Source organism: Callithrix jacchus, chromosome 9 (genome assembly GCF_049354715.1).
Source record: "Callithrix jacchus isolate 240 chromosome 9, calJac240_pri, whole genome shotgun sequence".
Lineage (NCBI taxonomy): Eukaryota > Metazoa > Chordata > Mammalia > Primates > Cebidae > Callithrix > Callithrix jacchus.
The window spans coordinates 70,242,817-70,252,637 of NC_133510.1; the positions used below are offsets into that span (position 1 = coordinate 70,242,817).

The 9,821-nt window shown below is 53.3% G+C and overlaps 1 protein-coding gene across 3 annotated transcripts; it reads right to left on the reverse strand.

Annotated features, from left to right (window-relative positions):
• Positions 1-454: 454 nt before the first annotated feature.
• Positions 455-9,257, reverse strand: TROAP (trophinin associated protein). 3 transcript variants are annotated; one of them, XM_035256909.3, is made up of 15 exons: positions 9,160-9,257; positions 8,757-8,905; positions 8,472-8,664; positions 6,530-6,687; positions 6,305-6,442; positions 6,031-6,113; positions 5,482-5,534; positions 4,874-4,995; positions 3,177-3,305; positions 2,991-3,074; positions 2,781-2,840; positions 2,249-2,377; positions 1,249-2,095; positions 791-984; positions 455-625 (listed from the first exon to the last, which is right to left on the reverse strand). In XM_035256909.3, the coding sequence occupies exons 2-15, from the start codon at positions 8,898-8,900 to the stop codon at positions 578-580; spliced, it is 2,382 nt and encodes a 793-aa protein (XP_035112800.3). In that variant the 5' UTR covers positions 8,901-8,905; positions 9,160-9,257; the 3' UTR covers positions 455-577. The 3 variants fall into 3 exon arrangements, with proteins under 3 accessions (XP_035112800.3, XP_009001974.3, XP_035112801.3); XM_009003726.4 differs by having other exon boundaries at positions 2,249-2,383; XM_035256910.3 differs by lacking the exon at positions 3,177-3,305 and having other exon boundaries at positions 2,249-2,383.
• Positions 9,258-9,821: the final 564 nt, after the last annotated feature.

Below are 9,821 nucleotides of genomic sequence, written 5' to 3' on the forward strand. Positions count from 1 at the left end.
AGGCTTCTACTCTGCTATGGAAAGAAAGGGGGAGGGTCTCACGCTGTAGGTGGAGGAAGACACCAACCTGAGTGACACTAACAAGGGAAGATTCCGAAGGTCTGGGTCTGGTGCTTCTGCTCTTCTGCCCAATGCACGTAGAGTTTTAGAAGACGAGCTCTAGGGGGTGAAGGAGTACCTGAGGGCTCCTGCAAATAAGTAGGACTGATCTCAAGGAGTGAGAGGAAGAGCGGATCCCACAATTGCTCACCAACATATTCACAGAGCTTGTGAGGCTGTGGGCTAGGCAGGAGTGGGATGCCTCCCTTCCTTTCAGGATTCAGGATGGCCTCTGGATGGGAGCCTGGGGGATCCTGAGAGCCCAGGGCTGGACTCTGAGCTGGAAGACACTGCCACCATGTGGACAACGGGAGAGTGACAGTAGCTGGCCTGTGAACACTTAGAACTCATTAGCTAGACATGTGGATACTTGAGAAACTTTATTAAGGACAAAAATGGTCAGCTCCCAGTCCCATGGGCAGACTGACAATAAATAAGGGCTAAAAGGAAGATGCACAGCAGCGCAGGAGTGGGTGCCTCATGATGGAGAGCCCTGGGGTGCAGCAGAACCAACTGGAATGAAACACTGGAGAGAGAGAAGACCCTGTCACAGCCCAGCCAAACTTGCACTGTAGCCAAGCCTTCCTGCTGACCTCTTTGTGAAGGAGCCCAGGTGGCCCCCTGCCCCTGCCCCCCACCTGCCATCAGGCTCACTGTGCAGCCACAGTTAGGCTGGGGGTTGGAGTCTCACCAGGGCTTCCTGCCATTCGAGTAATGTAGCCACAGGGTTGGTGCAGACCCGGGTGGGGCCTGAGGGAGGGGCTCGGCTGGTGTAAAAGGCACACTCATCATCCAGGCGAGCCTCGTGGAAGCAGTGGATGGCGGTTAAACACACTTTGAGGCGCTGCCTCAGGGCTAGGGTTCGAGGGGCCAGGCTGCTGAGGCCTGAGGACCATGGAGAGTTTAGAGGGGTCTCTGGGGTCCTATACTTCCAGCATGTCCTTTCCTCTCCTCCTCCCTCACCAAGGGCCAAGCCCTTGGGAGCGAAGGGCTGGAAGTGCACCCCCTCCCCTCTTCCTGAGGGAGAGCCAGGCTGGGGCAGGGTGGAAGGCGGGGAAGCATGGGATTGCCTGGGGCAGGGGTAGGGGCACAGCTCACAGTGAGATGAGGACCTCCCATGTTCCCATTTCCTCCCAGCCAACTCCTTACCTGCCTGGCCTGCTAGAGGCCTCAGAGACTGGAGTGAGCAGATAGCGGGGCTGGCACAAAGCGGGTGTTGGGAAGAGAAGATCAGGCTGGTGGTTGCTGGAGCCCACTGACTGCAGCAGGGTGGTAGGCTGGACTCTGCACTTCTATGTTCTAGGCTGCAGGGCTCTGATGCCCCCAGCTGTACCCTAGGGCAGGGCCCTGGGGGTCCAGCCTGCTCCTGGGTGCTGGGCTGAAGGGGCCCCGGCTCTGCTATCTCAGGCTCACTCCTACAGCAGGACCCTGGGGGCCTGGGCTCTGCTGGAGGGCAGGGCTCTGGTACTTCAAGCTGTTCCTGGGAGGAGGGCTCTGGTATCTCAGGCTCACTCCTACAGCAGGACCCTGGGGGCCTGGGCTCTGCTGGAGGGCAGGGCTCTGGTACTTCAAGCTGTTCCTGGGAGGAGGGCTCTGATGTTTCAGGCACACTCCTACAGGTGGCCTCTGGGGGCCTGGGCTCTGCTGGAGGGCAGGACTCTGGTACCTCAAGCTGTTCCTGCGGGGAGGGCCCTGGTATCTGAGGCTCACTCCTACAGCAGGCCTCTGGGGGCCCAGGCTCTGCTGGAGGGCAGGGCTGTGGTTCCCTGCAGTCCTCTGGAAGGCAGGGCTTTAGCAGCCCTGAGTTTTGTAACAGTCCAGGAAGGTGGGAAGTCCCAGAGTTATGCTCTGCGGCATTCAGAGTTCTGGAAATCTCAGTCAGCAGGGGCTGAAGTTCAACCATATCCAGAGAGGAGCCTCCATTAAGGGGGACACATTGGGTTCCTACAAGTCCCTCCACCTCCTGTCTCAACAGCTGCTGCAGGATCCCAATGCGCTGCGGTGGGAGAGAGCACCCCAGTGTGACATCAAGATGTGGGTACAGTAGTCTATCCATACTGTCCTATTCCTGACCCCCCATCTCTTTTCCCTCTTCCCCAGCCCAGTTATTGTTCAATATACTTCAAAGCTGTCACCCCTACAGACTCACCTGCATCTTCACCTCCTGGAGGCTGGGGGTTCTGTTAGAGAAGGATCCAGAAGGAGTGGCCACAGGTGGTTTCCCTGACCCCTCCAGCGATCTTATAGAACTCTCCTGTTCAAATAACTGGACTGCAACCTGCTCCTGTCACCAAAGAACAAGGCAGACAAGAAAGCCAGGCTGGGGCAGGAAAAAGACCAGCATGAGTCCCACCCTCATGAGGAATGGATCGAAGCCCCTGAGAGGCCCTAGACATACATTAGGAGGGGCACTGAGAAGCAGGGAGGGTTAGTCAGCTTTTCCAGAGAGCACTTTCTAATTTTTTTAAATTTTTAGTAGAGACAGGGTCTTGCTAGGTTGCCCAAGCTGGTCTCAAAGATCTGGGCTCAAGCAGTCCTCCCAACTCAGCCTCCTGAAGTGCTGAGATTACAGGTGTGATCCCATGACTGGCCCAGAAGGCACACGTGCCTCAAACTCCTGGGCCTCCAAGCTGGCAGCACAGGGCAAGGGATCTCAGTATGGGGAGGCTTCTGATACTTACCCAGGACAAGGCAGGATCTTCAGAGCAGGACTGAGGGGAGACACCACTCAGCCACTGGGCCTGACACAGAAGTAAGATGTCAGCAAGGCTGGACATCCACAAATGGCACTCAACCTCCTCTTGCTTCTGTCTCCTCTCTCTTGTACCCATCCATCTCCTCTCTCCCCTAGCCGTGGCTTATGCCAGCCACTTTCCCATGCCCTCTCTTACCTGCTGAACTCTGGGGGTTGATGGCACAGGTGTGAACCGGGTTTTAGGTTGAAGGGTGAGATGCTGCAACACTGAATATGAGTTCTGGGGAGAGATGTGGGTGGATGAGCAGGGAAAACCCAGACCTAGCAAGGATCTCCAGCCAGACTGTTCTGCCCCTGCCTGCCCTGAGTTGTTGACACAAACCAGAGATGGAGGGCCTGGGGAAGGTACACGCTGAGCCCGTCCAAAGGGTGATGGACATGGCACTGTATGGCCAGGCAAGGGCTGGGCCACATGGGCAGGGGAGGGCATCAGGTGGTAGTCAAGGCTGTCCTGTGAAGAAGAAAAAGGTGGAAGAGTGACCCCTGCCCCCTTTGTCTTCCTAAATCTTGTTTTCACTACAGCAGCCAGTGTGCTTCTTTTAAGACCTAAGTCAAATCGTGTCACTTTCTTGATCATCCCCTCTCCCCATGGCTTTCCACTCATTCCAAGAAAAGCCAAGGACTTACACTGGTGTACAAGTCCTTATCCAATCTGACCGTGTTGTCACTAAAACCTTATCTCCTACCGCTCTCCTTACTCTGCTTCAATCTCACTGTCTTCTTTTTGCTGATCCTCAAACACACCAGGTACATTCTCTCCCCAGGGCCTTTGCCTCTTTAGTTCTCTTAGCCTGGAATGTTCCCCCAGATATCAACATGTCTCACTCCTCCAACCCGTCTTCACTTAAACACCACCTTCTCAATAAGAGTTCTCTGACCCTGGCCGGGCATGGTAGCTCACGCCTGTAATCCCAGTACTTTGGGAGGCCGAGATGGGAGGATCACGAGGTCAGGAGTTCAAGACCAGCCTGGCCAACATGGTGAAACCCCATCTCTACTAAAAATACAAAAATTAGCTGGGCATGGTGGCAGGTGCCTGTAATCCCAGCTACTTGGGAGGCTGAAGCAGGAGAATGGCTTGAACCCAGAAGGCAGAGGTTGCAGTGAGCCAAGATCGCGCCATTGCACTCCAGCCTGGGCAACAAGAATGAAACTGTCTCAAAAACAAACAAAAACAAACAAACAAAACAGTTCCCTGACCAATCTATTTTTTTTTTGAGATGGAGTCTCGCTCTGTTGCCCAGGCTGAAGTGCAGTGGCACGATCTTGACTCACTATGACCTCTGCCTCCCAAGTTCAAGTGATTCTCCTGCCTCAGCTTCCAAGTAGCTGGGACTACAGGCACGTGCCACCATGCCCAGCTAATTTTTGTATTTTTAGTAGAGATGAGGTTTCACTATGTTGGCCAGGCTGGTCTTGAACTCCTGACCTCGTGATCTGCCCATCTCAGCCTTCCAAGATGCTGGGATTACAGGCATAAGCCATCGCACCTGGCAACCGATCTATTTTAAATTGCAATACCAACTCCCCTGCTCCCAATTCCCCTTTATTGCCTTTTTACTATTAAGAGAGAACTTATCACCGACATACTATTTATTTTATACATGTGTTTATTTCTTGTCTCCCCCTTCTAGAATATGAATTTCTTTATTGCTGTATGTCTAGAGCCTTGAACAGTGCCTGGCACTCAGTAGGGTGGTACTACTCAGCAAATATTTGTGGAGCGAAGGGATGAATGCTTATGGCTGACAAGTGTCAGATCTGTCTCACCCTTAGCACTGATATGATGGTGACAAAAATACATACCAGCCTGTGAGCTTTCACCTCAGACCCCAGACATCTGATAAAGAGAGGTCAGTCTCACGTTGGAGAGGGACTGGGATAAACCCACCCAAGAGCATCCCAAGGCCCAAGACTGCCTGGATCTACATACAACCCTCGGTGTTGGCTGCTGCTGAGAAATTCTCCCAGGCACTTCCCACACCTCCCATCCCTCAGCCCAGGAGAGTCACGTATTACCCTGCAATGTGTCATTTCTTGTTTTTTTCTTAATGGTACCCTCTGGGCCAGACCAAGGGAGGACACACTTCCTTCATCTGAGCGAGTGACAATCTCATGTTCTCCTTTAGGGAGAGAGAAAGCTAGGAAGAAACGGGACATTTGTTGTAGAGTCTAGAACACCCACCAAAGTTTGGCACAGGGTTCTGCAACTTCTGAAGAGGGTATACTAGTTTAATAGCCCCCATTGCACTATTAGGGGCTGGAACCCATCCAGCAGCCCCTCAACACCCAACACTATCTCAGTAAACACTTATTAATCTGAATGTCTGTGTAGGCTGGGATTGTGGTGATGGCACTTAGGGACTGGGGATAAACAGTGAGTGGAAGATAAATCTTGAAGGAAGTAGCAGAGAGAGGGCAGAAATGGAGACCATCTCCTTTGACACAAGTGCAACTGTGCCAACTTCTGGCCCATCTAGAAAGTCTCTTCTTCTCCTTCTGACCTAGTCTCGCCGCCTCCCACTTCCTCCTGCCCCCTCCTAGCCTGCTGAGCTTTCTCTGGTCTTGTTCCCTGCTTCAGGTAGCCCACCTGCCACTGTGCTGTCCCCACAGCCAGACACACTCACCAGGCTGGACTGGGGTCTCCAGGAGCAATCCTGAGGCCTGGCTCACGGAAGTCCTGATGACAATAAGGACAGTAGCCAGCATAAGCTGCGCAAGTGCTAAGCGCTTTACAAACATCGTCTCATTTCATTCTCATGACAACCTCTAATGATGGTACAAATGTTATTCTCACTTGACAAAGAAACCAAAGCTCAGAGAGGTGAAGACAAGCTTGCACAACAAGTAAAAGTGGTAAGAGTTAGGATTTAAGCCCAAATCCCATTTATTGCCACAGTCTATACTCTAGCCACTAAACAAAAGAGATAGCACATTTCTGTCCTCCCTGTCCCCCCATGACTTGAGGAAACTAATGTCACACTGAGGCCTGGCTGTGAAGGCCTGAAACCTATTCCAAGAGCTCATCCCGGGCAGTCACAGGTTCCTTGCTTCCCCTCCTGAGTTGGTGGGCAGTCCTAAAGCTACTAGAAGGCCCCAACTCTGGGGGACCCCTGTATCAGACACTGGTTCATTCTTTTCCAGATAACCTTCTCCCAAACCTTCTCCTTTCTCACCGGCTGCTGCCAGCTGTCTCCCTTCTTAGCTCCTGGAAACTGGGACGAGTGGAAGGGTGAAAGGAAGTTCCTGAAGGTGAAATCTGATCCACAGGAGCAAGAGACGAAAGCAGAATCAGAGGTGGACCCCAAACCCTCAGGCCTCACCACCAACCCCATCTCCCCGCATAGGATCCCCTGCCTCATCATGAGGTACCTCCTCTCCCAGAGCCCAGCTTTGTCCCTGGAAGAAGCTCCCAGAAGCACCAAGTATCAATCCCTCAAGGGCACTCACCAGAGCCTGTAGCCTCTGGGGGCACAAAGTCTGGCCTCGAGGTCCTGGTCCCTCCAGCCTTGAGAAGCAGGAAGCCCTGGCAGGGTCCAGTCGGTGGGTGGGCGTTCTGGGGGCCAAATATGCAGAGGCCCGAACACCCTGGGACGCCAACAGGGACCATGAGCACAGCTCAGGATGCCCCCCTAAGAGCCCCCAGCCTGGTCCCCTCACATCGTGTTTCATTACCTGGCCCCTCTGGGTGGTGCCTCCCTGATTTCCTCGAATCAGTACTCTCTTAGCCAGACTAGGCTGGCGCCCCAGGTGACAGCTCTTCACACCCTCACCTGACAGGATGGTGGCCAGGGCTGCAGGATCAGCCACAAACTCTATGGCCCCTGCAGCCTCTGCAAGGAAAGAGGAGAAGGAAAGGTGAGAAAGAACAGAAAGGGGAGGGCAGAGGGACCCTAGCAAACTCACCTTGATTTTGGCATTTTTTTTTTTTTAGAAATAGATGGCTGGGTGCAGTGGCTCACACCTGTAATCCCAGCATTTTGGGAGGCCAAAGCAGGAAGATTACCTGAGTTCAGAAGTTCAAGACCAGCCTGGCCAACATGGTAAAACCCAGTCTCTACTAAAAATATAAAAATTGGCTGGTGCAATAGCTCACGCCTGTAACCCCAGCACTTTGGGAGGCCGAGGGGGTGGATCACGAAGTTAGGAGTTCAAAACCAGCCTGGCCAAGATGGTGAAAATACAAAAATTAGTTGGGTGTAGTGGTGGGCATCTGTAATCCCAGCTACTTGGGAGGCTGAGGCAGAGAATTGCTTGAACCCGGGAGGCAGAGGTTGCAGTGAGTCGCGATTGCGCCACTGCACTCCAGCCTGGTCAACAGAGAGAGACTCCATTTCAAAAAAAAAAAAAAAATTAACTGCGAGTGGTAGGTACCCGTAATCCAAGCAACTCTGGAGGCTGAGGCAGGAGAATTGATTGAACCCAGGAGACGGTGTTTGCAGTGAGCTGACACAGTGCCAATGCACTCTAGCTTGGGTGACAGTGAGACTCCATCTCAGAAAAATAAAAAACAACAAAAAACAAAAATTAGCCAGGCATGGTGGCAGGTACTCAGGGGAGGCTGAGACATGAGAATCGCTTAAACCTGGAAGGCAGAGGTTGCAGTAAGCTCAGATTTCACCACGGCACTCTAGCTTGAGGAATAGAGTGAAACTATCTCGAGAAGAGAAGAGAGAAAATAGAGTTAGGGTCTCACTATGTTGCCCAGGTTGGACTCAAACTCCTGAGCTCAAGTGATCTTACTGCCTCGACCTCTCAAAGTGTTGGAATTACAGCGTGAGCTACCACACCTCGCCACCAAATGTTTGTAAAATGTTACATAAGACATTATTCTAAGCACTGGGGCCCCAAAAGAATAAGACAAAGCCCCTATCCTCAAGAAGCTATCATCAAACTATAGACTGATAACACTCAAGCCAAGGTATATACATGTTATAAAAGAAGTACTGCAAAGTATTAAGAGAACACAGAGCAACTGATTATGATGTGGGGAACTGGAAAACTCTTCAGAAGAAATGACTTTTTTTTTTGATACGGAGTTTCGCTCCTTACCCAGGCTGGAGTGCAATGGCGCTATCTCGGCTCACTGCAACCTCTGCCTCCTGGGTTCAGGCAATTCTCCTGCCTCAGCCTCCTGAGTAGCTGGGATTACAGGCATGTGCCACTATGCCCAGCTAATTTTTTGTATTTTTGGTAGAGACGGGGTTTCACCATGTTGACCAGGATGGTCTTGATCTCTTGACCTAGTGATCCACCCGCCTCGGCCTCCCAAAGTGCTAGGATTACAGGCTTGAGCCCCCGCGCCCGGCTGACTCTTTTTTTTTAAGAGATGGGATCTCCCTCTGTCTCCCAGGCTGGTCTCACTCCTGGCCTCCAGTGATCCATCAGCTTCAGCCTCCTGAGTAGCTGTGATTACAGCCACAAGCCATCACACCTGGCAAGATGACATTTTGCTGGAGGAAAGCGAGGCCTTATAAGAGCAAAGAGCTTTCCAGGAACTGGGACCAGGACTATTACAGTAAGCAGGAGTGAGTGCAAAATCCCAAAACCCCACTTTTACTCTTCCTAGTTCCCTACTCAGCCATGGAGGCTGTGGTCCCAGGGCTCCAACAGGTACCTGTCTGGGCAGGGGGCCCAGGCCCCACATTTTGACCCCCGGGACTAGGCCTGAGCTCCTCCAAGGGGTTTCGATGCTGAGTGGTCCCCACCAATCTTCGTGATGTCTCTGCTTGGTGCTTGGCTTTCGGCCTGGAGCCTGCTGAATCAACGTGGGGGTGTTGAATATTGAGCGGTTGTTTCTGCACCCATCTCTAGGGAAGGGAGGGGGGACAAAAAGGTGGGGTTTAGAATTAGGGCACATTACTGGTGTGACTATCGTCTTCCCCTACTAGGCCCCTCTTACCCTTGGATCTTGGTTCTCCTGGTCCAAGACGCGCGATGTAACAGTGGGTAAAGGCGTGCGTCTCTGAGAGAGTACCGGAATCTTGCTAGGGGTAGGAGATACACCCCGGAGGAGGGGATCCTTCGTGGCTTGCAGGGTGGTCATGATGGCTACAATTGAGACAGGGAAGAAGGCAGGCAGAATCGGAGATCAAAGATCAACCAGTCCTCGGGGCACCTGTCCTGCCATCCCTGATACCTCTGCCCTAATCCCCGCTCCCACAAGCCTCCGGCCCTTGCAAGACCGCTCTAATGGGCGCTACCTCCAGACACCCCGAGCCTACTGTTTCGCCCTCGGGTCCCGAACTGCCCTCCTCCCTCTGAGCCCAGCAGCCCTCGTTCTCTCAAAGAACCCTGTGCCTCACCTTCTCGAGAGCCCCTCAGAGCCGACTCAGCCTTCTCAGCTTTTCCCTCGACTTTCAGCTACTGCAGGCTACAGCTACTTCCCCAGTTTGTAAAATACGCCAAGCTCCTGATTGGCCCGGCCGCGCTCCCTCGGAGGCGCGTGTAGCCGGAATCAGCCGTCCAATCCGCGGGCTTCGCAGGAAGGGCCAAAAGAAGGACCAGTTGTCGAACCACTTTCTGGCCAGGAAAAAAAACTGCCTCGGCTCAATCAGCCAATCCGAAAGCGGAGCGCGGCTGGAAGGCGGGGAAAGAGGAAGGATGGGGCTGTTCTGAGGCCGGGAAAGGCGTAGCCCTCTGAGTAGAGTAGTCCGCCGGAGCGGTTGTGTTCTCGCGATGCTTCGGGACCGGCGAGGGGCCGACTATTGGCAGCAAAGGGCCATCGCAGCATTAGGGGAACAGTTGATCGTTCTGATTGCAGCTAACGGTGCTGCAGGCTGGCCCGAGCCCCCGACCCGGTTTGACCAAGGCATGGCGCCAAGCTTTGGGAACGCCATTCCAGAGGCTCATAGAAAACCTCTGCGTCCGCGCGCGTTGGTCCTGTAATCCCAGCACTTTGGGACGCCAAGGCGGGAGGATCTCTTGAGCTATAAGTTCGAGACCAGCCTGGGCAACATAGTGAGAC

What these genes read in the sequence shown, in the direction of transcription:
- TROAP (XM_009003726.4), bottom strand. Translation starts at nt 8,900, where the DNA reads ATGACCACCCTGCAAGCCACGAAGGATCCCCTCCTCCGGGGTGTATCT. An exon ending in GCACCACCCAGAGGGGCCAG is followed by an intron (nt 6,443 to 6,529) that starts GTAATGAAACAC and finishes TTGGCGTCCCAG; the next exon opens with GGTGTTCGGGCCTCTGCATA. An exon ending in CAACCCCCAGAGTTCAGCAG is followed by an intron (nt 2,841 to 2,990) that starts GTAAGAGAGGGC and finishes CTTCTGTGTCAG; the next exon opens with GCCCAGTGGCTGAGTGGTGT.